The sequence below is a fragment of the Rhinolophus hipposideros genome, assembly GCF_964194185.1.
Source record: "Rhinolophus hipposideros genome assembly, chromosome: 22".
Lineage (NCBI taxonomy): Eukaryota > Metazoa > Chordata > Mammalia > Chiroptera > Rhinolophidae > Rhinolophus > Rhinolophus hipposideros.
Window position 1 is genome coordinate 13,163,091 of NC_138068.1, and position 26,211 is coordinate 13,189,301.

Here is a 26,211-nt window from a genome sequence, read left to right on the forward strand (position 1 = left end):
TGAAATCTGCACTGTGGTCTCTGAATGCAGAGCCGTACTAGCCTTTCAGCTCTCTCGCATTCCGAGACACCTGCCACCTGGTTTTGTGGGAAACAGTCCCATTTCTATTGTCCCAATGTTGGGTCTCAGGGCCTGGGTTGGGATTCTGAAATTAAGGTCTTCGTCGTGTTAGAGAGAGAGAAAATGAGAAGCAGCAAAACTTGGGACTCAGAAGAATCAGAACAGCCCAGCTCCCCCATTGTGGTGCTACATGGGTTTTGGTAAAGGATCTCATTTCCCTAGAGTAACACTCACCTCAGGCATCGCCCCACTGTGAAGATAGCTAACTGATGACTCAGTCTCTGTCCACATCTCTTTTTCCCTGTGTTCTTGCTCAGTCACCTCCTGGGAACTTCTGAAGCCCCCCCCCCTTTTATAAACTTAAGCAACTTTTTTTTTAACTTTTATTTATTTAAGTGTGGTTTTCCAGGACCCATCAGCTCCAAGTCAAGTTGTGGAGGGCGCAGCTCACAGAGGCCCACGTGGGGATCGAACCGGCAACCTTGTTAAGAACACTGCGCTCTAACCAACTGAGCTAACTGGCCGCCCCTTCTGATCCTCTTCTGATGGACAAGGGGGTGGTTTCCAGTCCTTCATTCCTTCTATTTTCTCCCTACCTGCCACACTTTCCTGTCTTCTTTTCCTCCTGTCCAATTTAAAGCCACAGTCTCTTTTCTTAGTTTCTGTCTTGCTTCTCTCCCAGTTCCTTTCTTCGTAACCCCCTGACGAAAACCCAAGCCTGGATGAATCTAAGTGCCTTGTGTTTTTCATGCCTGCACACCAGCAGCCAATCACTGCTGAGGAAAAAAAAAATCAGAGGACACATGGGGGCCACCATAAATTAATGATCACCAACTTCCAGACGGCACAGAGCTCTGCCCTGTCTCTTCTCCTTGCTCTTCTATTCTCTACCTCTATGTCCAATCTTTCCTCTCCTCAAACCTTTTCTTCTCGTCCTCAGCAGGATGAGACTTTACCTTCTTCACAGAGAAAACAGAAGCCTTCACTCCCGACCTGCCTCAACTCCCCACCAAAGTTCACCTGCACTTGCACTTTTCCCACCATCTTCCGTTCAGATCCACCCGGGGCTGCACCCTAGCTCTCAGGAGCTCCACGTGACCACGTTTAATTTCTCCTATATATTCAACCTCTCTCCCTCTTTAGACTTTTAGAATCAACTTTATTGAGGTATAATTTACATATAATAAAAATGTACCCTTTTTAAGAGCACAGTGTTATGAGTTTGGGCAAATATATACGCCCAGGTAACTATAACCTTCATCAAGATGCAGGACATTTCCATCACCCCCCAAAAGTTCCCTTGATTCCTCTGCAATCAATCCCCCAGGCACCTCCCACTCCAGACAACTGACTACTGATCTGTTTTCTGTCACTCCAGATTAGATTTGTTTTTTTCTAGAATGTCATAGAAATAGATCATACGGCATTCATTCTTCTGTGCCTGGCTGCTTTGGCTCAGCATGTTTGTGAGAGCCATCTACCTCCATGTCCTTTTTTCTTGCTAAGCAGTATTCCATTAAATGGATATACTGGAATTTGTTCATCCATTCACCTGGTTATAGACATTGGGCTTGTCTCCAGTTCGGAGCTATTATGAATTAAGCAGCTATGTATATTTATGAACAAGTCTTCATGTAGAAATAGGTTTCATTTCTCTCCGTTAAATTCCTAGGAAAGGAATTGCCAGTCGATATGGTACGTCTATGTTTAATTTATAAGACACTCCCAAACTCTTGTCCAAAGTGGTCGTACCATCTTGCATTCCTGCCAGCAGAGCAAGAGAGCTCCTATTTATTCCATATTCTTATCATCATTTGTTATTATCAGTCTTTTTAACTTTAGCCATGTGATGTGATCTTTCCTTTTGCTTTTGTTGGTTTTAAATTAGTTTTATAAGTGAAAAAGTAATACCTTCACATGCTAAAAATGAGAATTGTACAAACAGCATGTAATGAAAAATAAACCTTCCTCTTACGTTAGTTCCCACACTTTATTAACCTTTTAAACAAATTCTTGTATATATTTCTGGAAATTATACACACACACTCACATATACACTTCTATGGACTGAATCGTGTCCTCCCAAAATTCGTATGTTGGAGCCCTAACCCCCAATTTATATTTGGAGATAGGGCCTTTCTGGAATTAAGATTAAATGAGGTCATAAGGTCCTGATCCGATAGGATTAATGTCCTTATAAGAAAAGATTCGAGAGAACTCACTCTCTACCATATGAGGACCCGGTGAGGATGCGGTTGTCTGCAAGCCAGGAAGAGAGCTCTCACCAACACCTAACTATACTGGCACTGTGATCTCAGACTTCCACCCTCCAGAAGCATGAAAAAATCATTACCGTTGGTTAAGCCACCCAGGGTATGGTATTGTGTGATGGCAGCCCGAGCTAAGACATACAAATGTAAATGCACATAAATACCTGGGAACATATTACAAACACTCTTCTTCCACTTGCTTTCCCCTCCTAGTATCTAAGGGCCATCTCCTCCATACCAGCACACCCACTCATTCTTTTGAGTAGCTGTGGAGTATTGCACTGTGTGAATGTCCCATAAACGGTTTTACTGGTGTCCTGTTGCTGGGCATTGAGGTTGCTTCCCCGTTTTCCCACTACACACAGTGGCTGTTTTCATACATGCGTCTTGACCCACATGTGGGGAGTATATCTGTAGGACCAATTTTTAGAAAAGGAATCGATCAATATTTAAATATACTGCATCTTTTACTAAAAGAATGAACAAACCTCCCTCAATAGCTTCCTTCCCCATCTCAGAGATCTGCTCTCTCCTCCTTTTGCTGCTGAACTTTTAAAATAGCTATCTACACTAGCTCTGTTTTCCCTGCCTATATATAGCACCCCCTTCTTCCATCTGGTTCTGGTCCACCCACACCCCACACACACACACACACACACACACACACACACACACACACACACACACACACACAGACAACTGAGTCTTCATTGCAGAATTAGAATGACTCCACGCCTAAACATTCAGTGGACAGTTTACTAGACCACCAGCAGGATTTGACAGTTGACTCCTCCTTTTAATGACCTATTTCCTTAGCATCCATTCTGCAATAGTCTTCTGGTTTTCTTCCTTCTGGATTGTTTTTTTCTTCTCTGTCTCTTGAGAGTTCATGGTTTTCTACCTGTCCTTACCTAGTAGAGTTACTTGGGACTTAGCTCTAGATTTACTTTTTTCTCAACCTATTATGTCTCTTCCCATAATCTCATTCGTTATGATTATGGCTTCAATGACCATCCATATATCTGTGACTCTCAATGGTGTATCTTGAATCTAAATTTCTCCTCTGGAGCCCAGATTCATACACCCAGCTGCCTCCTAGATATCTCCACTTCTATGTTTCAGAGACATCTCAAATACGCCCCTAATTGCATTCCTGCTGTTTGCTTCCATCAAAACTCCTTCCCCTGTACTCCTTCCTCGTCTTAATAAAATGGCGCCCTCTCCTACTCCATTTCCTTTACACACAACCATTACAAAAGTCCCCTTCAATTCCACTTCCTAAAACATCTCAAAAACGTATCCACTTCTCTCTGTTTCCAATGCCACTGCCTTGGTCCAAGCCATCTTCGTCTCTCACCTGGGTTACCAAAATGGCCTTTTTCCTGGGCCCCAGCATCCACTCTGACTCTCGTTAAATCTTTTCCCCATTAATGTAGCCAGAATTACCATTTCAAACGCAAATCTGAAATGTTATTCCACTGTTAAAATCTCACTGTGCCTTCCCATTGTCCTCAATAAAGCCCTAAGATTGTTCATGATTTGGCCCTTACCTCGCTCCCAGGGTCATCTCACTCCCTGCCTTTCTCCCTAACGACCAGCAGGTCTTCTTTAGTCCCTGATACTGCCATGCGCTCTTTCCTTCAGCTTCCTACCCTCATTGTCATCACTGCCTCTGAGCGTGACCAGCTTCGCTTCTTCACCAAAAAGCATCCATCTGCAGGAAGACCTATTCTAGTTTAGAATGCACTCTTGTAATTCCCTGTTCTTCTCCTAGGTAGCACTTCCTTCCATTATAATAATGTATTTGTATCTGTCTTCTGTTTAATGTTGGACTGTCCCACTGGAATCAGAAGCTCTGGGAATACAGGAACCCTGTAGATCTCAGGGGTTGACAGACTTTCTGTAAAGGGCCAGTTAGTAAATATTTTAGGCTTTGCGAGACATACAGTCTTTTGTGACTACTTATGTCTGCTACGGAAGCATGACAGCAGTCATGGAAAATACATAAAGAAATGAGCATGGCTGTGTTCCAATAAAACTTTATTTACAAAAACAGGCCAAGAGTCGGATTTGGCTTGTGAGCCAGTTTGCCCACCCCGATATTAATGACCACTGGCAATTTTACAGCACTTACTACTGTATGTGCAATGCACTTCTCTAAGTGGTTCCCATGTATTCATTCATTTCATGTTTTGAATGAGCTCACGAGGCAGATATTATTAGTGTTCCCATTTGCAGGTGAGACTGAGAACTCACAGTAACTTACTCAAGCACATCCAGCCACTAGGTTCAACTTACAGCTAAGCAGTCCGGCTCCAGAGTCTATATACTCTTAACCCTCTTGCTTGGCGAGTGTATGAGCAAATGAGTGATCAAATGAGCTTGGGCTATAAAAGCCTTCAATGAGTATAAAATACTACAGCGGTTTGAAAGCTGCTGTTACTGATTTCTTGCAACGAAAGTTTCCCTTCGGTTGGAACAGAGTTTAACAAGCCAGGACCCTAAGTGCAATTTCCCTCACCCCGGGTCTTCACTCCTAGGTATGCATGTCCAAGGCATAGCCAGCAAGAAATAGCCCATCTTTCTCATTTCCCTCCTGGCATGGGCTCTTCTCAAAGGCAGTGTCAGACATGGGGAAAACCCAGCAAGTCATCTGTAATTCCCACCCTCCCTTGTGTGCCATTTTTTGCTTAACTGTCTGTCTCAACCTTTGTCCAATCCCTGAGTTTCTCCCTTATCAGTTAAGAGGCTGGAGAATGAACAGATTAAGACAAGGGGCTTTTGAGTCTTATAGAGCAGATTCAAATCCAGTTTCTTCAGCCTCAGTTTTTATATCTGTAAAATGGGGATAGAAACTACCTATCACTTATGCTAGTTGTGACAATTCAACGAAATTAAGAGTGTCCTATGCAGTTCATAAAAACCAGTGGTTGTTCTTCTCATTATCAGGACACTGGAAGGCAAGGTGGGCAGTCAAAACAACACAGAATTTGGGATCACATGAAGAAGAATCTCATGTCTGCTTTTTATTAGCTATGTGACCTCGTGGATATAATTCAGGGGGTCATGTGCCACTTAAATTTCTAGAACATTTGGGAAATTGATACAGAGTTGGCAAGCCTTCCCCACCCCAATGTAAGGACATTAATAATTGGCCTAAATATCTAACATTAATTATCACCGTTGTTTTATAAATGAAAGAACATTTTAATACCCACAGCCTAAAGAAAGTAGAAAGGATATGAGAATAATGAACTCACAACAGTGTCCTTGTTTCTCTCATTTCTCTCATTTCCAGCATTTGAAAAGGGGCACTCACCCCAAGCCTCATTTTTCTCATCTGTAAAATGGAGTAATAATATGCACACGTGCACTGATCTAGCTGATGTGCCTGGAACAAAGCAGAGACTATGGGGCTATTAATCTCCTCCCTTGGTCTTTCTCTTGAGCTGATTTTCCCCTCCCTCCATCTCCCCTCCACTCAATTTCCTTCTCTTCTTCCTGGGAGCTGAGAGAGGGAGGGACAAAAAGAGCCACTGCATGGAATCTCAAAGGACTTTATTGGGGGCAGGGGGACAGTGGTAGCGGTGGTGCTGGTGGTGTTGACATGCACAAGTTGTGGCCCAGGTGGGGATGAACAAGAGAAGAAAATTCACTCCTTCCAGAAAAATGTAGACTCTGGGGAAAGGGAACTCTTTCTATCTGCCAGGCAGGGAGTGGGCCCCAGATAGAGGGCAAGGTCTGAGGGAGAAATTTTACTATCTCTGGAAACAAAAGGGCTTTTGTGTGTTAATGGTTTCTGGGTAGGGTGGGGCAGGGAGAGGGGAAATGGTTAATGGGAATGAGAATAAGACTTTATAGAAGAAATAAAGAGCATGAGAGATAGGGATAGAGCTGCCGTGCAGATGAAAGGGAGACCAAAGCAGAGAGAGTGGTTGAAAGCAGAAAAGACAGGCTCTGAAAGCGAGCTCCCTCAGGCCAACTTTGGTTTTCTCCGTTCAGTCCCGAGGGCTCAGATGGGTCTAAAGGGGGTGTCCGAGCTTCAGCTCTGACCTGGGTGCCTTCACAGACAAGCTGTGCAGCCCTCAGTCAGGCACACCCCTTCACTGAGCCTCAGTGTACCCGTCTGTGAAAGGGGGTGCTGGGCCCTATGGTGGCTCCAGTAACGTGAACTAGGAATGGGGTGTCCATAGCTAATTTCAATTATTTTTTAAAAGCCTGGACCTGAAATGTTCCCAACTCAGGAAGGGGGCCACTGATTCTGAAAGGCTGCCCAGAAGCTGGTTGGCTATTATTGGATGAATGAAGGTGGGTTGCTGGCTAAAGATTTTTTAATAGATACCTTTTCTTGGATGGACAAAGACTAATGCTTTTGAGCCCTGAGAGTCCCAAAACTGCTGCCATTGCTCCTTCTACCTGGCTCCCTGAGAACTGAGTCCATTAAAGACACAGGCCACTTTCCTAGAGGTCAGAGAAAGAAAGAAGCAACCGAGGAGACAGGAAGGCAAGGAGGTTGTTTTCTTCCGGCACATGCTAGACATTTAGAAAATGGAATCAGGAGGGAAAAATCAGATGAGTGGAGTGAGCCCAATTCGTGTCTTAAAAACAAAGATTCTGGGCCTGGTCTTTGGGGAGGGACTCTTGGAGGGCGGGGCCCAGCTAGAGGCCCACCAGAGTCCAGGACAAATTCAGAACCACAGAAGCCGGTTGGATTTGGGCCCAGAGAAGCACATGTTGTTATTGCAGCTGCCTTGGTAACTGGGGGGGCAGGCGGAACACGGCCTCCCCATCTTGTATGGTGCCTCGCCAATCCAGTTGCCCCTGGAAGAGAAAAGGTCCCCGGAAGACAGGGTCAGGGCACAGAGGAGAGTTACAGAAGCAACCTTCACACAGCTTTCCAAATCTCGCACCACCACAGAATGGCTGTGCAACCCTGAGCAAGTCATATCTGAAAGCCTCGGTTTCTTCATCGGTAAAACCAAGAGAAGACTTCCCTCCAGCTCAGGAATGCAATGAAGACAAAATAATGGAGCCACGTGTGCACGCACCTAGCACTGTGCCTTGCAAATGAGTGACTCCCCAGTAAGTGTTGATTTTCTTATTCCTTCCTCCCAACCCCAACTCAGGTAGATCTATGTTTGGGTCCTGGTTCTCGATTCTGCCACCTGCCAGCTGGTGGCAGAATAAACCAAACCACCTCATTTCTTGAACTTTGATTTTTATCCTCTGAATAAAATAAATAAATGAAACGGTGTCTGAAGGAATTATGTGAAAACAATTTTTAACTTATGTTGTGCAAATGAGAGCTAGAATAATGAGATGATGAGTGTAATTCAGTCATGGGGGGGGCATGCCCATGAAGTTGCGTCATGGCCACTGCTAAGTATTAATTTCTTCAGTGGCTGCATCCCAAATCCATCCCACCTGCTCCTGAGTTCATCCTTTCAACAATCACAGCCTTTGAAAACGTTTTGGAAACACTGTGACTGTAATTAATGCCATTGAGTTACACACTTAAAAGTGGCTAAAGTGGCAAATTTTGTTATATACATTTTCCCACAATTTAAAAAAATTAAGAATGTAATATACCAAACCTCACTGAATTGTAAACTTCCAGTGGGTAAGTTGCATGATATGTGAATTATATCTCAATAAAGCTGTTCAAAACAACAACAACCAAAGGAACACTGAACACCACCTTCTCCTGTTCAAGAACTTTTAGTGGTTTCCCTATGCAGGAGTTGGCAATTTTTTTTTTGGAAAGGGCCAGATAGCAAATATTTAGGCTTTGCAGGCCAGATGTCTCTATCACATGAAAGTAGCCATACAGAATATGTAAGTAAATGGCGTGGCAGGGATTCAATAAAACTTTATTTACAAAAACAGACAGCAGGCCAGCTTTTGGCTAGGGACCAACTCCTGGTTTACAGAATCACATGTACTGCTTTCGGCCAGGCATTTCAGAATGCATCGCCCTAGGTGAATCCAGCTTTCACACATCGTCAGCGCACAACTCTTTCATTCCAGCTCACAGATTTCTCTTTTCCTGTTTCTCCTCGCAAGGCCTGTAATCCTTCCCCCGGCTCTTTCTTACTTGTTGGCCCATAGCGTTAGCTCTCTTTGTAAGTCCCAGTACCTTATTTTCTCACACTTCAAATGAACACTCTTTGTGAGCGGAAAGGGAATCTTTTTTTCTCCAAGTGATTGTTGAACGACTATGAGTAAAATCAGTCAAAGTGATTAGAAAAGCACGCACACTTCTGGTTTCAGATGGGCCTCTGCATTCATCCATTCGACACTTCCAGAGCATCCATTGGGCGTCAGGATTTGTGCCAGATGTTGTGAGTATACAGTTTTCAAAAAGTCTCCTGGAAATTTGGGTGCAGGGAGAGTAAGACACCAGGGGTGATGGAATCAGGGTAGTTTTTTTTTGTTTGTTTAATTGAACCACTTGGAAAAACATTCTACTGCTTAAAAAAAAACAAAGAGTTGACATCACTGTAGTGGAAGGATATAGAAATGAATAAGACCTATTTCCCACCCTCAAAGAGTTTATAACCTAGTGATAATCATGGCTGTCACTTATTTACCATGTACTATGGGCAACAGTGCACTGCGAGCACCTACAAGCCAGGAAGTATTTGCTATTTTAAAAAGAAGACTGGAGAACAAAAATGACTTATGCAAAGTCCTCAGTGTGTGAATGAAACCCAGGTCTGGTAATGACAATAAGAACCCACACACGTTCTGAATTTCTTATGAGCCCCGGGCGGGGTGGGGGGGGTGGGGGGGTTGTTGCATGAGTCAGCTCATTTAATTCTCTCAATAACTCTATGAATAAAACAAGCATCCGTTTTGCAGATGAAGAAACAAGCCTAGAGAAGTTAAGTTAAATTACAATTCAAACCCTGTCAGTCTTGACTCCAGAGTCTAAAACTTATTAACGATACAGTTAAAAATATATATACTGTTAATACTCAATGCTGCAAAAAGTCGATATACCAGCAAACAAGTTGGAACAGTCCCTTAAGCTGATTGTAATGGAATTTGGTGGTTATATTTTTCCCTGATAAAGCGCAGCTACAATATGTTACTTCGTCAATAGATATTACCATCTAACAAATGAATACCTAAAGACTTTATATTCAGGCCACCAATGACGTCCAGAACATCAGGATAGTATAGTAGACACAGCATAGGTCTTGTAATCAAAAAGCTTGTTTTTCAGACAGCTCTGCTACTTCTCGGCTTTGGGACTTTTGGTAAATTACTGAACCATCTCTGATTCTCAATTTCTTAATCTGTAAAAAAGGGAAAATATTTTCCCAGTGTCCCTCCCTTTTTCCTTTTCTCTCTTTCATATCTTCAATGAAATAACAAAGTGAGAGTATTTTATAAATGGTCAAGGACTACGTGAGAGTAAAAGGCAATTATCATTATATAATTTGGAGCTCTAAACATCATGCGTACTTAGAATTCGTTCTTGATTCTGTATAAGGATCTGTAATGCTTGCAAGTTTGTATACTGTTCATTGGGTGGGAACTTCCATTTCCCTTTCTCCATGTTTCCAAGAGACTCACCTGTGAAGACCACGTGTGACCTGTCTCTCCCCAAGCTGACTGGAGAGTCTGGAAGAGTCTGACGAGCTGAACATGCTCATTGTATCCCTCCTTTCCTTTGGGATCTGCCTGCCTGCAGGGAGCCTGTGTTCCTGGCTGCTCTGTTTCTGGGGATAAGCTTACAGGGGCTGCCTCTGCCTTTGCAGGACGAGGCCTGTGGTTGTCCAGTGCTGCCTGTCCACGGCCATGCAGGCCTAATTCGACAGTGAGACATTTGAAGCCCACTTGGCTGGCAGATCGAAACCACATCGTCCACTGCCTGTCCACCAGCCTCAGCCCTCTACCTCCCAGTTGATTCTGAAATCTGGGTCAAGGAAAAGGGTTATGAATGGACTTGGAAACTATCACAATGTATGGTATTGAGGTTACTTAGAATGGAGGCAGGCAGGATGTCCTGTGTGCCTTCCTTTGGATTCTGCCCACCCGACCTCAGGACCCACCTTCCTGCCCCAGAGCCCCGCCCATCTCAGCACTGTACTCACTTAATGGCATAGTTGCACACCAGGTACACGGCCTGGTGCCAAGTGCTGCCCCAGACGCTGATGCTGCTACAGGTGTGGATGGCACAGCCCAGCCGATTGGAGGATGCCCACACCATCTGAGGAAGGACAAACACAGAGAGGCTATGAGAAGGAGTAATGGGACCCAGGGTTCCTTGGGGTTGGGAGGCTCCTGGACTTGCTTCAGGGTGGGTGTACTAAGGGACGTCCGCCTGTCTCACGGTGAGGGCGCTAAAAGCATATTGTGCCATAATGCTCCTCAAACTTGTTTTATTTATTTATTTATTTCACTACAACCAACAGTAAGGAATACATGTTATATTGTTACCCTGTGTGCACGCATGCACATATACACACACACAAAATGGAAAAGAAGTTTTACGAACCAATATTTAATCTTATGTGTGAAATATGCTGATATTTTCTGTATCATTCTATTTTATGTGTGTTTTTATTTGTTTTCTTTTTTTCCCCTAGTAACCTCTGTTTGAAAATCATTGTTGTGTTGGATATTAAAATACAAACTTTAGAGTTAAACAGCCTTGGGTCAGAATCTCAATTTCACTAGCTGTGTGACTTTGACCAAGTCACTTAACCACTCTGTGCCTCAGTTTCTTCTTTGTCAAAATGGAGACACTATTTCATCGGATGTCAGGAAGGGCATTTCGTTTAGACCTAGAGGGTCTCAAATTTAGATTTTTGATATTAACTCCAAACAAGTCACAGAGAGACAGATGGGACTGAGAGAAAATATCTGTCATACAGTTGGAAGTTTCTGTCCTATTTCTTGCAACACTATATTGCTTTGCATTTTTATGTGTGTTAACGTATTCAATATTAGCACTCAAAATATACTATGATTTTTGTAACCTTCCCTTGGCATTTCTTTTTTTAAAATAGGGGGAGCCTTACACAACAGAAAATACTAGAAAATGTTTGGACCTGTTGAATTCAAAAGCACTCTTGAACTTGTCAGACCACACATCTCTATTCTGAGGTCAGACAACCAGGCCAGCCTACATAAGATTCTCAAAACCAGATCTAGTTCGGCTCAATTCAACTTTCCGGGAACATGCCGATTATGGAAAGCAAGTCCATAGGGGCCTCTGTTTCATTTGTGACTTCTGTTCCACCACATTCTTCTTCTAAGGCACCAGGATTTGTTCTCCCACCAGCCCTTAGTCCCGACAGAGGGGTACCTGGGTATAATGGGAGCAGACCGGACCACTGCAGCGCCAGGGGCAATGGGGGTTACAGTCCTTTGGGGCCGGAAACGAGTAGTGCCGCTTCTCCTCAGACCAAGACTTCATGAGCTCCACCACAGAGCGGTAGCTGAGGAGGCAGAGAAGATGGAAGGCGCTCGGTCGGAGAAAGAAGTTGCTCTGCCACCAACCAGCTTGGTGACCTCATTGAATGAGTGAGTGAAGGAAGGGCAGAGGGTCACTCACCGGCCTGAATGGATAGAGAGATTCTGGCCCATGTATCTCATCAGCTGTGGGGGCCCGTGGGCCCAGATGCACTGTGTGGCCCAGGTCTCGGCAGTCCTGGCCAGCCGCTCATCCCAGACCTGGGGAAAGAAAGGCCGTGAAATTCCCCGAGGGACCAACCATCACCATCACAGTGGTGTCCAGAGATGCACAGTGATCTGGTGCCACTACTCCCCCATCCCTTCGAACCTTGCAACACATCCACTTGGCAGCTTAGAAAACTGAGGCTCAGAGAAGGCCTGTGATTTCAAGGTCAACAGCCAGTCCACATCAGAGCCGACATGCACAGCCAGCTCTCTGACCTAGTAGGGTGCCCTCACTGGACTTCAAGCTGGGGCACTCTGCTTGAGCGGGGTCTCAGGGCATTGCTCCGTGAGTTCTCAGCAGTCCTTAGAAGTGGCTGAGCCCACGGTGATGGGAAGATAACGTATTTTATCTTATTGATTGTACTTTTTAGATGTATTTATTTTAACATTAAAAATATTTAATTCAAAGATTTTGTTGACTAATGAACACATGCACAAGTTTACTATGTTAAGTTATCCAAAGGAGGATAAGTGGAAAATCTCTCATCTCTGTCCTCCACCTGTCTCTCCAGCCACCCTGCCCCCTAGAGGCAACCATCACTGGGAGGTTCTTGTGTCCTCTTCCAAAATACTCCACACCTGTACAAGCATATACATACACATACAGAGCGTGCCGAAAAAATGTATACACATTGTAAGAAAGGAAAAAAAACTATTAAAATTGTAATACTCAATATATACTGATCACAAAAGATGAACATAAGTCACATCTGACTTCTGTAATTACAAGAGGTGCTCAAAGTGGTTACCATCAACGTCCAGACACTTCTGATGACGGTGAACTACTGCTTGAGTAACGCTGACCAAAGTGTCCACTTCTATACATTTTTTTGTCATCCCCAATATGTATACATATATATGTGTGTGTGTGTGTGTGTGTGTGTGTATACATATATACATATATATACACACACACGTTTTTACATATGGTTTATTTATAATTATATAAGATATATTTTCTTTAATTTTTTTTTGCAGACATTCTATTTGGCACCTTTCTCTTTTCACTTAACAAGATAGGTTATATTGGTGATTATTCCACATCTGTACGTAGAAAATACCCTTCTCCTTCTTCATAATGGCTTCATAATTTCCCAATGGCGAAGAAAGCATCGCTTAAAAAAATACTAACTAGCTCCCTTTCAGTTCTGACTTCCTGGGATACTCTGAGGCATTATTTGTTCATTCAGCAGATATTGAGCAGTATTTCTAGGCATGGAGGACTCATAGTCTAGCGAGGAAATGAGACCTGAAGCAATCATTACAATCCTGGTGGGTGTGAGACTATGACATAGGGGACCGGAATGTTCTTGGGGCCGTGGGAAAGAAAGGATATCCTTGAGCAAGGATGTTTGTCCTGTGGGCAGAAGCCAGCTAGCGAAGAAGAAACAGGGGCACCAAAAGAGGGGTGCAACCATCTCCCCAGAGTTGTGGGACTCATAGTCTTCTAGGAAAGCAGGGGAATGTTTCCCTCACGCTACAAAGGGGTAAACTGAGGAAAGGAGCATGCTAACATCAAACCCACACTCACTGACCCTCCCCGAGGTCCCTGGTGAGACTCTGTGTCCACACTACGTGCCATAATTAAACACCCGTGAGTGCCTTGCACACAAAACTGGTGCTCAATAATGTGTCATTTGTTTGAAAATGGAGGGCCTTCTTATGTGCCGGTTGCTGTGTTAATAAATGAATGAGTCAGTCAATGAACAAATAAGTGTTCCCCCACCTCCAGCTGTCTGCCATTCCTGCTCCTCTTCCCGCCCTTCCCCACCTTATCCCTACCTGACACTATATTCTATGTATATTTTGTTGTTCATGTTTGTTTTCTGTCATCCCCACTGATACGTGAGCTCCATACGGGAAGGGCTTTCGTCCATCCTGTTCTGGGCGGCGTCCACGAGGCTTAGCGTGGTACCTGAGTCTACGCAGGCATTAGGCTGTAAGTGAGTGGACACGCTGCAAAAGAATTTTCAGGCTGTTGAGTAGCAAGTCGTGGAGGGGTTGGACTGGCAATCTCTTTCCCTAAAGAAATCTGTGGGTGGACTGGAAGTGAGGCTCTCCAAGCTGGTTTGGGACAATGGCCCCAGAGAAGGGGCCGTGATAAAGAGAAAGGTTCCCGCCTTCACTCCGGGAGTCTGGCTGCTGGGAGGCTGGGGTGACAGCCACCAGCTCTGTCTATTTGAGCGCAGACCTCTGATGATCCCAGCTTCCTCTGATGATCAGCTGCCGGTTTTCCCCAGCCTGAGACACTCCCCGCCACCAGGCTCCAAACTCTACCTCCCCAGGCTTGCAGAGGACAGTCTGGGGGTGTCTATCACAACCCCTGGGGCAAAGAGACAATAGCATGGAAAGCTCCAGCCACCCACCCGCTGCAGGTCCCCAGTGGGGAGCCAAGATTCTTGGGCAGGGTATTGTGTTGGTTAAGGCCGCAACCTTTAGCGGCAGGCAGACCTGGGTTGGAATCCCGATGGGGTGACCTGGGGCGAATTAACTCGCTGCATCTCAATTTATTTACTTGGAAAATGGAGATGACAGTTCCCCCCTGAAGGAAGAGGTGTGTCCTCAGGGTCATATGGAGCACCTGGCACAGTAGGTGCTCCATAAGTAGCTCTCCTATGTCTCTGACTCCCCCTCACCCTTGGACCTGTGCAATTGCCTTAATGTTCTCATCTTTAAAATGGGCAGACTAATTCCTGCCCTTTACACAGAGTCAAGACACCCAGATACTGGCCTGTGGGGCCAGGCTGGTGAATAGTCCAGCCCTTCCAGGACACGTTGAGATGAGTGGCGTTTGCTGGAAGGGGCGCTGGGGAGGGCATGGGGACTCACCATATGCTCCATGTTGGCAGCAGGGGGCTGCACGCTGGCCCTGACGTGGTTGTGATAATCCAATAAGGCACTGATGTCCCGGGCAGAGATGTGGCGCTTCCGCCTGTAGCGGGGCACGCCCAGGCCACTCAGGCGCCACACGGCTGTGCCCTCGGTCCGGGCTAGTGCCAGGGTGGCATTGGGCATTAAGGCGTTCACCGTCTGACCTGCCCAGAAGAGCAGGCCTGCCAGGCCCACGGTGCCGGGCAGCAGGGGCATAGCTGGCTGGAAGGCTCTCTCGTCTGCCTCGTACAGTAAGAGCTGGCTGCCTAGAGGGGGTGGGCACGAGGGCACCAAACCTTGAGTGTTCTTGAGCATTGCCACTCCAGAGGCTGCTAACGCTGGCAACGTGGAGCCCAACACCCCGTCCTTCCCACCCCAGTGGGCAACAGAGAGAAATGCCCAGACAAAGGCGAATCTGGACCAGGACCTGAGGTGCGATGGTGTTACCACTCCAAGGCCAGGGCTCCGTCCCCCCAGCCCCGGAGACAGGCCCCAGTCCTCCCCAGCCTGCACACCCTCTTCACCCACCCTGCTTGAAGTGGGCGCCCTCAATGCCCTCAGAGGGGCAGGGCCAACCTTCCCAAGGTTGAGTGAGGGCACTCTTATCCCTGAGCAGCTGCACGTTCAGGATTGAGAACGAGACACAGAAAGAAGCAGATGGTGGAGAATGAAAGAGGGAAAGAGAGAAACATGAGAAACAGAGAAAAAGAAAATGAGAGAGACCAAAAAGGAGATACAGAGAAAAGGCATGAAAGAAATAGAAAGGTAGAAAGCTATAAGAGAGAATGAGAGATGATGATATGAGGGGGGGAGAGAAAGAACAAGGGAGAGAGAAACAGAAGTAGAAAGAAAGACAAAGAAAAAAAAGAACAGACAAGAGGGAGACAGAAATAGAAGTAGAGAGAAAGAAAAGGAAAAAAAGAATAGAGAGGAGAGAGAGAGAAACAGATTTAACGAGCAGAGAGCCAGAGGGAGGCAGGGATGTGGGAGCCCAGGCAGCAGGCTCCCCAAGAGTGCGTACCCAGGACAGGTAGCCCAGGCGGGAAGCAGAAGGCGGCGAGACAGGGGACCTCTGCAGACACCCTGGCCCACCTGGCAGCACAGCGACTTTAATGGTCCCCTGGGAGCTGATGGCATCTGACATGCCCAGCCCCACAGCCTCCTCCCCCTCCAGCCAGACCAGACTTAGACAGGAGGCTCCACCCACTGCCCACTTGTAAGCTTCCCTCTCCCACCCTCTCTCACTTCTGCTGTTCCTGCTTCCACCTGGAGTGTGCAGGGCTGGGGCTAGATTGCTGGTCAGGGTAGGGATGGGGCAGTGGCAGGGATTCCAGGAGGAAGTACCATGCCCCTCGGGAGACCCCTAAGCCAAATGCTTCTCTCCGCCTTGCAGACCTCACCACATGAAGGCCACCCTGTATCCAGAGAGTATGTCCTGACTGTTTTCCTTACAAAGCCCTCTGGCCTCAGAGCAGGCACTTATCATGGCCCCATTTCATGAGCATCTACTATGCGCCAGGCCCGGGCTGAGTGCTTCCCACACACAAGCTCAGCCAACACTCAGAGGCAGATACCACAGTTCCCCATTTTACAGACAAAGAAACTGAGTCCCAGAGAGCGGAAGGAACAAGCCCCACGTCAAGCCAGCCTGTCTGCAACAGAGTCAGATTCAAATCCAAGTCTGCCCCAGGAGCGCTATGTAAAGAGGATGGCATTTTGGTAGCCAAACCCATACAGAGGCATGGGGGAAAAGCCCAGGAGCGCGTGCGTGACGGGGCCGCTCACACACGACCTCATTAGTTAAGCCCATGGAGCTGGTCCAAATCCCCCTGATTTCACTCACTACCTAGGTGTCCTTGGGCAAGTCACAACCACGGTGCGCCTCCCCTGTCAAATGCGAGTCATCCGGCACCCGCCTGGAGCACTGCTGGGCTAGACAGGCTAACATCCGGGGAGCACTTGGAAAGTGTCTGGCAGACAGTGTATGTTGTACGTGTGCTTGCCTGCGTGAGTATGTATGTGCTTGTATGTTATATGTGGGTAAGCACACATATATACACGTGCTTATGGTTTGTATGTCATGTATATACGTGTATAGATTCATGCACGAGCATGCAGGGAGGTGTGTGTGTGTGTGTGCGTGTGTGTGTGTGTGTGTGTGTGTGTGTGTGTTAAGCCCCTTTGGTCTCTGAGCTGCTCTCCTTCTGGGTTAAGAAAATTTAATTTTCTCCTCGCTGATTGATTGTATTCTCCACGAATAACAGTCAATACTTTTGTAATGAGAGGGGTAGGCTTACAAGAGGCATGGTACATAAAAAACCAAAGTTGAAGCATTTGGAAGCCTTCAGCCTCTTCCAGTGACCTCTGAGAATCCTCAGGCAGACCAGGTGGTGATTCTCCAGCCCAGCGCGGGAGGCGGGGACTGGGCTACCCGAGCGGGGTCCTCCCCAGACACATGGAAGTCCCACCCCAGGCAGCTGCCCAGCCTCAGTCTCTACGGCCCAAACACTGTCTGCTGCCAAAGCACACACCTTCCTGTTGGAGCAGCTTCTCCCAGCCCAGGCTGGATGCTGGGGGAGGTGTGGCAGGCGGAGCAGTGAGCGGTGGGGGCTGCCAACCCTGACCTCAGCAAGGTTTCCCTCCACCTCAGACGGACAAGAGACTGGCTCCACTCTAGCCCCATCTCTGCCTACAGCATGCTGGATATCCTGAAGCAAGTTCCTATCCTTCTCTGGGCCTCAGATGTCCCAATAGAGAAGGTGGACTAAGGGCTCTTCTGCCTACAGAGGGCTCTGTACTCCACGGGGAGCTCTGAGCCCAGGTGAGGAGGACGCAAACAGCCTAGGAACCAGGAGTGTCAACAATTCCGCGCCCCCCTCAGAATGCTTACCGTGAACTTCTCCCATGTTGCTTACATTATTCACTTGTCCTCACATCCACCTTTGAGGAGGTAACTCCATCCACTGTACAGATACGGTTTCTGGGGCACATGGAGCCTCGGTGACTTGTCCTCAGGCCTGTAGCTCCTTCGTGTGGTACCCGGGGTTCTGGAAGTGAACATCCTCACACATTTACCAAATGCACACAAATCCATGGTGCACACACCACACACTCGTGTATGCACATGCGAGCACACACGAATATCATGCTCCCACCAATCACAGAGACCGGCCACTCCCTCCGCCCCTCTTTTCTCCTGTACACCCTCAGGTGCCTTTGCATAAATATACAGAAACCCATTCTTTACACATTTAATCGTACCTAGCACGGATAAGCTGTACGGATTTGCTCCACCTCAGTGCCCAGCACGATTTTAAGCACTTTACGTGGAGGAGCTCATTTAGTCTTCAGAACAACCTTATTATTGTTATTATTTCCATTTTAACATACATGAGAAAATTGAGGCACAAAGAGGTGAATCCTTTGTCTGGGGTCACACGTCCAGTGGGTGGCAGAGGTGGGACAGGCAGGCTGGTTACACTCTCTCTCCATAGAAATAGACAGACTTGGGGGAAGGTACAGCCCCTCAGCCCAGCCACACGTACAAATCACCACCTGCCACCCCACACGTTCACACATCCACAGAAAGCCAGAAATCGCACTGGCGGCTAACACACAGGGACACGCCAGGCCGCTCCACCAGCTGGGACCTTCTCTGATGTCCTCATTGACTAATGCAGGTTTCCAATGGATAACAATGTTAGACAGTGGGGGTAGGAAATAATCAGGGGCAGCCCAGATTAGTTAACGCCCTGGGGAGGCTCTCACTTTAGGGTCGGAATACTTTCTCATCCTGAGTTTTATCACCCTGGATTCAGCTATGATTCCATCCTCAGCCTACCTGGAATTCACTCTGGGCATGTGCGAGTGGAGGGGAAATTATAGTAGATGGTAGTTTTCGAGGTGGTATAGCTCGGTGGCTAACAGATGACCTAGGTCTACGACCCACCTCTATGGCTTACTAGCTGTGTAACTGAGGGCAAGTTACTTAACCTTTCTGTGCCTCAGTTTACTCATTGATAAAACCAGGCTCCCTAATGGCATTGGTGTGGGGATTAAATGAGTTAGTACATCTTAAGACGCTTGACACAATGCCCAGCACAGAGTAGCAATCAACACATAATAATAATAGCTAATTATATTAATAATAATAATATAATAATAATACCTAATAAGAATAGCAATAATAGTCAACATTTGTTTAGCACATACTAGATGCCAGGCACTAAATGTTTTAGGAACATGATCTCATTTAAGCCTTGCTCCAGATTCATGGGTTAGATATTAGGATCCTCACTGTAAAGACGAGGAAATGGAAACCCAGAGAGGTTAAGTAACTTACCCCAGTTCACACGGTTAATCCCAGTGGAAATTGGATTCCAACAGTAGGTCTCTATGATTCTTACCCCATAAAGTTGAGAAGAGACTGTGGGACAGGGGCCTGGTGTTTGAGAGAGAAGACTGGAAAAGGTGGAAGGTCCTTAGAAATCTCTAGGTAACCCCCTCATTTGTCAGTTCAGAGAGATTAAGTGATTTATCCAAGGAAAGAGGTTCAGAGAGATTAAGTGATTTATCCAAGGTCACACAGCAACTGGCAGACTCAGAACTGCAACCCAGATCTATGTCACTCCAAATCTAAGTGGAGGAGGGAGGGGAACACATAAAACGTTCCAGGTCAAATGCTCCAGGTTTTTCCAAAAGATAAACTATAAGAAAACCAAAGGGATGGAGGGAGAATCGGTCAAGACTTAAAAGACACACATTTTTAATATGGCCAAGACTAAACTTCACTGTTTAGGGATGTGTACTTGGGCGATAACACTATAAAGAAACACAAAGAAATACTGTAAAAGTCAGGCTGTCATTGAAGTGGGACATTTGAGAGGCTTCCTTTTCCTGATTTGACTGGTGGTTATAAGTGGTTCGTTCATCTTATTAGGTTCCACATTTGTTTTATGTGACTTTCTGTATTTGTGTTTTGTTTAACCATAAAAGGCTTTTTAAAAAAGAACAGCTGTACTAATTTATACAGTGACACCTTCCATCTGTTACTGCCTTACCAAGCATGAGGATTTTAATCTTCTTTTAACAGTTTGAGAACACAGAGGTTCAAAGAGGGAGGCCGCTTGCCCACAATCACACAGCAAATAAATCTGGGAGACAGGACTCAACCCCTATGGCTTGGGGTGTCTCCACAGCACAGAGGTGGTTGGGCTGCACCGGTGGTAGTCCCTGGCCCAGCAAGGGGGTTGGAGAGGTCACACGACAAATACAGGGAAACTGACTCCTCAGAAGACGAAACACATCTAGAAGCTCCTCTGGGTACCCCGCTGCTCTCTCTGTAGCCAGACAGCAGTGTCAGCTCTTTGGCAGGGTATCCAGAGGGAGGCAAGATGGCCTGATGAGCAAGGACCAGAGCTGTGGTGTCAGATAGGTGACCCGGGGCAAGTCACGAGCCCTCTCTGAGTCTCAGTGTCCCCATCTGTAAATTGGTCACAATAAATAGATGCTACCTTATTTGGCCATTATGGGAAATTCAGGGAGATATGGAAAGTGTTAGCACACAAAGCAAAGTTTGTTCAATGATGGCTATTAACGTCCCCAAACAGAAAAACTGCGATTCCATTGACAGAATGGTCAAGAACAGGCAAAACTAATTTAGCGTGATAGAAGTCGGAACAGTGGCTACTCTGGGGGGTGCTGACTGAGAGGGGACATGAGGAAGCTCCCACTGAGGGTGCTGTGTCTGTTCCATATTTTGACCTGGCTGGTGATTACATGGGTGTACATGTGTAAAAATTCATCTAGCTGTATACTTAAGATTTGGGCACTTAAAAATCAATGTATGCCTCGACAAAAAAAATTTAGAATCATTTATGGTTTAAAAAAACCTTTTAAAGAGTTATTTCAACAAGTATAAAATTCCACATAAGAAAAAACACTCACACCGACAGAAATATCCCATTCCAGTCCCCCCAACACACACTTCCCACCCAATACACACAAATAACTCTCCCCAGTATACCCACTAAAACCCCCAACACTGTACACACAGAGCCCAAAACCCCGATATTAACACAAATAGAAGTCACTGTCCACTAGAGCACACACACCTGCACTCCCACTCCACCCCACAGCACATCCCTCTCCAAATATAGATGCTTTTCAACTCTGGGTGCATGAGAACACACCCTACATGCAAACACAAACAGAGACACACACAAACCAAACCCATAGACCAAATGGATTCAATTGGCAGACTCAAGAGTCACACTGATGTGGGTAGGGGTCTTGGCCCGACCATTTCCTCACCCTAAGACCTGAGTCAAGTCATATCATTTCTCTGAGCCTCAGTTTCCTCATCTGTACAATGGGCCCGATAAGATCTTCTCTCATAACATGAATGAAGTAAAAGTAAAAAGGAAGACCATGAGCAAAACAGCTCTCTGAGGGAAGGAGCTGTGTCTAATTTGTCTCTGAATCCTCTGACTCACATCACATCATTGTAAGTAGTAAACTTGTGTGTCGTCAGTTCTCACCAGTGTAATCTATAGATACAATATGATCCCAATAAAAATTCCAACAAAGTTTCTGGAGGAAGTTGGCAAGCTGATTATAAATTTCCTGTAGAAGAGCACAGCCCAAGGATTTTCAAGACCCTTCATTAGTCCTATTAGTAATACATGATGATTCAGCAAAAAACCAAAATCGAGTAGTTTGCTAGGTTAAAGGAGAAGGTGGGGCGTTAGGGGTGAGCCTGTGAAGACAGCAGTGCAAGGAGAGGGAACAGCATGGGCAAAAGCTCTGAGGCTGGAGGGAATTTGGTTCATTTGAAGAACTGAAAAAAGGCAGGTTAGGGAAGACATAGAGGGTGCAGAGAGTGTAAGAGGTGGGTTGAGAGATGAGGTCAGAGGTAAGCAGAGGCCATTTCTTGCAGATTGGAGGCCTGGAGAGCCACATCAGCTGCAGGGCTGGAGAAAACCTGAGACACTTTGTGCTTTGCCCAGTTCGGGTGGGGAGCTGGAGGCTGGGGACTGGGAGGGAAGTGGGGAGAACGGACCAGAGTTTAGCCTTTCAGGGAAAGAGAGCACTCCAGTCCAACCCAGGAGCTAATTTTCCATGGAACCGCAGAACCCTGAAACCAAGCGGTGTCCATTTCCCAGCTCCCCCCTCACCCTAAGAATTCCCAGCAGAGTGTTGGCAGAGGCTGAGCCAGGGAGCCCCTCACTCTCCTGGGTGTCAGAGAGGTCTAGTCCCAATCCTCCATAAAAAGGAGGTGGTGGGAACTGGAGGGTGCCAATAGCCAGGAAGGAGGGCTTATCCCTGAGGGGGGCCCCCTGTGCTCCTGCTCCCGGGCCCAGCAGGCCAGGGTATGAGGCCACCAGGGGTCAAGGCTGTGCCCTCGGGGGCCAGCTGCCAGAGGACTGGAGAATCCTCATCCTGGTCCAGCCCGGACAGCTGCACGGCCAGGTGTGGCCACGGAATTTGCTGTGTCGCCTGCCCGTGCAGCTGGAGCGGAAAAGCCTCGGTGTCAGCGCCCCCGCCCCCCAGCCTGGCCACCGCATTCCTGCACAGGGTGCGGAGCACCGGCCCTGTGGCCACAGGCCAGAGCAAGACCCTGAGAATTCAACAGAGAGGGGGCCGGAAGGGACCCGTGGGACCCTCTGGATCGCCTGGCTTCTCAGTGGCGGGAGAACTGAGCCAGACTTCCCATCTGTGAAATGGGCACGGTGCTACTTTGCCTTGCCTATCTACCAGGCTACAATGAGCACCAAAGATGAGCATCTTTATTTGAGTGGTGACCATCTATTGTGCGCCTGCTGTATGCCTGACACCTAGTAAAATAAGGTTTGACTTATTTATCTGGGCAATAAAGTTAATCTGATACCATTCGCATTTTTCGGGTTAGGAAACAGAGAAGTGACTTCCTGGGTCACACAGTAATACACTCTGAATCTGCACTAGAATCCATGTCTGTGCTCTGAACCAACGAACTGCACGGACCCTAAACCCTATCAAGGGTGACTTGGTCAACTTGCAGAGGGCGGTGACCAGCAAGCCGTTCTTTCCGGCAGGCAGGTGAGGTCACGTGAGTTGGAATCCCAGCTCTGCTAGATGGCTAGCTGTGTGACTTTGGCTAAGTCACTTTCTTAGCCTCTCTGTGCCTCAATGTTTCCATTTGGAGAATGGAATAATAACAGTGCCTACCTGTGGGGTTGTTGTGAGAAGGAAAAGAATCAAATACAGTTAGCCCCTGAACAATGTGGGTTTGAACTGCACGGGCCCACTTACATTCGGATTTTTTTCCCACACATACATACAGTACTGTAAATGTGTTTTCTCTTAGGATTTTCTTTAAAACATTTTTTTCCCTAGTTTACTTTAAGAATACAGTATAATACATATAAGATACAAAATACATGTTAATCAATTGTTTATGTTATAGGTCAGGCTTCTGGTCAAGAGTTATTAGGAGTTCTTTTTATTTTTTTTATTGTTTATTTTTTTTCAGGTTTTAAAACTTTTTATTTGCATTATTAAAAAAATTGTGCATTCCAATAATTAAAATCATTTTAACAACAAAAAAAATGGCACTCTGATGAAACTGCGTTTTCCAGCCTGCAGGACACCTTGGACCAGCTTGGTGTTTACTCTAGATTTCACTGTCGTCCCACCCAGCTTCTGCCTTCACCAACATGCAAGTTCTTTTCCTTCCCTGCCAGCCAGACAGGCATATGGGAGAGGCAGGCGCGGCCTTCAGTTGTCAGTAGTTCTGATTTGAAAAGGGGCAGCACAGTCATTGTAAACGTGATCCAACCTTTTTGCATCTTACAAAGTTAAACAGCTACAAGAAGCAAAATAAGAAGGCAATGCTTGTGGAATGTACAGTGCGTATTGGCGGTGCGTGCCTCATTACGATTCGCCTGCTTGCTTCTTCTGTTCAATCGTTTCTTTTGAAGGCAGTGGATTTTTCTCTTGCGTTCCTGTCTTCTTCAATTTTGAATTTCTCAATTTCAGCCTATCGGGTTTGTCAGACATGGTTGCAAAGGAAGCGGGACGAGGCGCGAGAACGAGTAGAATCCCATCAGCTCAGTGGCAGTCGAGGAGTGCCAGTAGTTCTTTTTAGAACCTAGGCATTTTATCCCTGGTTTGGTGTTTTACATATATATAAAGGGTGCCAAAAAATGTATACACATTTTAAGAAAGGAAAAAACTGTATTAAAATATTGTAACTCCATGAACTAGCCACCCCAATGTGAGTGCGTGAAGAAGACAGCAAAGAGATGGAGGGAGGGAGAAAGAAAGGAAGAAAAGTGACTTCTGAAAAGCATTTGAAAGCCTACTAATGAGAAGAAATAGTTCCCTTTTAGTCGCATACGGGTGGTGATGCCCCCCCACCCCCCAGAGATGTGTGATCTTTCAGAGACCGCCAGTCGCCTGGTAGGGGGAGAAGAGGGACCAGAAAGCAGCTCAGCTGGATATGTCCTGTGAAAGCCAACGATGGCAAAGGGCAATCCTCATGTCCAGCCCAAACTCCTGGGCTCCTAACCGCCTTGCTAACTCCACTGGCCATCACTGGAAATGCAGATGCCAAGGAGGGAGACCAGAAACCGATGTCAGAAGCCAGCGTATAGGGTAGGGTTCTGCAAATCAGCCAGGAAAGTACCGGCAAAATGGTGGGTGAAAACTAAGAAAGGAGCTGACTTAGAAACAAGGACTGTTAGTTTGTTTGCCTACATGGGGGAACCAGCAGGACATATATATGCTCACGCGCGCGCATACACACACACACACACATACACACACACACACACACACACGAGTATACACATAGTGCCTGAAATGCAATAATCAGCTAATACATACCATGATTAACAAAGGATTGGATTAAGCCTAAAAAAAAAATTGTAACTCAATATATACTGATAAAAAAAGATGAATACAAGTCACTTTTGACTTCTGCAATTACAGGAGGTGCTCCAAGTGGTTACCATCAGCATAATTTTAATACTGTTTTTCCTTTCTTAAAATGCATATACTGTTTTTGGTACCCTTTGTGTGTGTCTGTGTGTGTATAATTTCATAAATTACAAAATAAAACAAATGGACAAGATTTCTAAAATATATATAGTTTAATGAATATTTCAAAAGCAAACACCTATATGACTACCGCCAGGTAATGAACTAGAATATTGCCTATGCCCCCCAAACCCTCTTATCCCAACGCCCTCCCTCCGTCCTACAGGTCACTGCTATGCTGACCCTGGATACTCAGTCTCCTGCTTCTCTTTCTAATTTTACCGATGCTCTTTCAGGAAACAACAGCTCCCTCCTCCCAGGCCTCCGCCCTGTGACCGCCTGAGACAGGCGGGTCCGAGGTCTGCAGGAGACAGTGGCCAGAGGAAGGAGCAGGAGGGGCCTCGAGGCTGCCGGCGATGGTGTAGGGTCTCCCACAGCTCCTTTCAGCTGCTCTCCTGATCCCTGCCCTCTCACACCAGCCCTCCTAACCTTGTGCCCAAAATGAGCCCAGATAATGAGCAGCCTGGGAACAGCCAGTGGCTACAACCCTCTCCCCGTTAAGCAGTCAGGCAGTCTGGCCCCTGGCATACACCAGCTTTGCCAGGGAGCGTCTAGTTGTCCCCTGTGGCTAGAAAGAGAGGGGGCAGAGGTTAAGGATGGGGGAGGCATTGCAGGAGAGCTCAGAAGAAAGGAATTGGTGCTGGGGATGAATACTTCTGTGGCTGGCCAGGAGCTGTAGACAAAGGCCACCCGCCGGGAGAATTACTGGGCTGCCTATCTGCCCGGGGGTGAATTATTTCACACACACTAGCCAACAAAAGGGCACCTGCTGTTTGCTCTTCCTGGAGTGCCCTCTTCCCACTGTTCCTCGGGCCAGCTCCAGGCCAACCCTCCAGACGTCAGCTTAGATAAAAATGATCCCTGAGCCTCCCTGTCCCTAAGCAGTCCTGTCCTCAGGGCCCCAGGGATACTCTATTTAACCCATTAGCATCTTTGAAACTGGATGGACCACAAAACCCCTTTCACAGTGATTTAGAATCAATTTCTCTTCTGTTTAGAAAGAAGCGATTTCAATTTTAAAATAATTTCCTTTATAGCAGCATATTAATAATGATTCTTTAATTTATTTAACATAACTCTTTTTTCTTTTTGCATGTTTAGAAGGTGCTAGACATGGTTCTGGACACTGGGATGCATTAGTGAATAAAACAAGCAACGTTCCCGACCCTCTGGAGTTGACAGTCAAGTAGGAGAGACAGAAAATAAACAAATGAATACACAAATTACAATGTATATT

The 26,211-nt window shown here is 46.4% G+C and overlaps 1 protein-coding gene and 1 long non-coding RNA gene across 2 annotated transcripts in view; one reads left to right on the forward strand and one right to left on the reverse strand.

Moving 5' to 3' along the window:
- LOC308490849 overlaps nucleotides 1-12,428 on the forward strand; it is a 42,941-nt gene extending 30,513 nt beyond the window's left edge. The window contains exons 4-5 of the long non-coding RNA XR_013992267.1: nucleotides 7,249-7,412; nucleotides 11,351-12,428. This is a non-coding gene — a long non-coding RNA (uncharacterized lncRNA). The remainder of the gene's footprint in view (nucleotides 1-7,248; nucleotides 7,413-11,350) is intronic.
- Nucleotides 7,019-15,225, reverse strand: R3HDML (R3H domain containing like; the record flags this gene model as incomplete). Its single annotated transcript, XM_081033587.1, has 5 exons — nucleotides 14,853-15,225; nucleotides 11,899-12,017; nucleotides 11,650-11,782; nucleotides 10,433-10,548; nucleotides 7,019-7,151 (listed from the first exon to the last, which is right to left on the reverse strand). Exons 1-5 carry the CDS (start codon nucleotides 15,207-15,209, stop codon nucleotides 7,019-7,021), a joined length of 858 nt encoding a protein of 285 aa, XP_080889713.1. The 5' UTR covers nucleotides 15,210-15,225.
- Nucleotides 15,226-26,211: the final 10,986 nt, after the last annotated feature.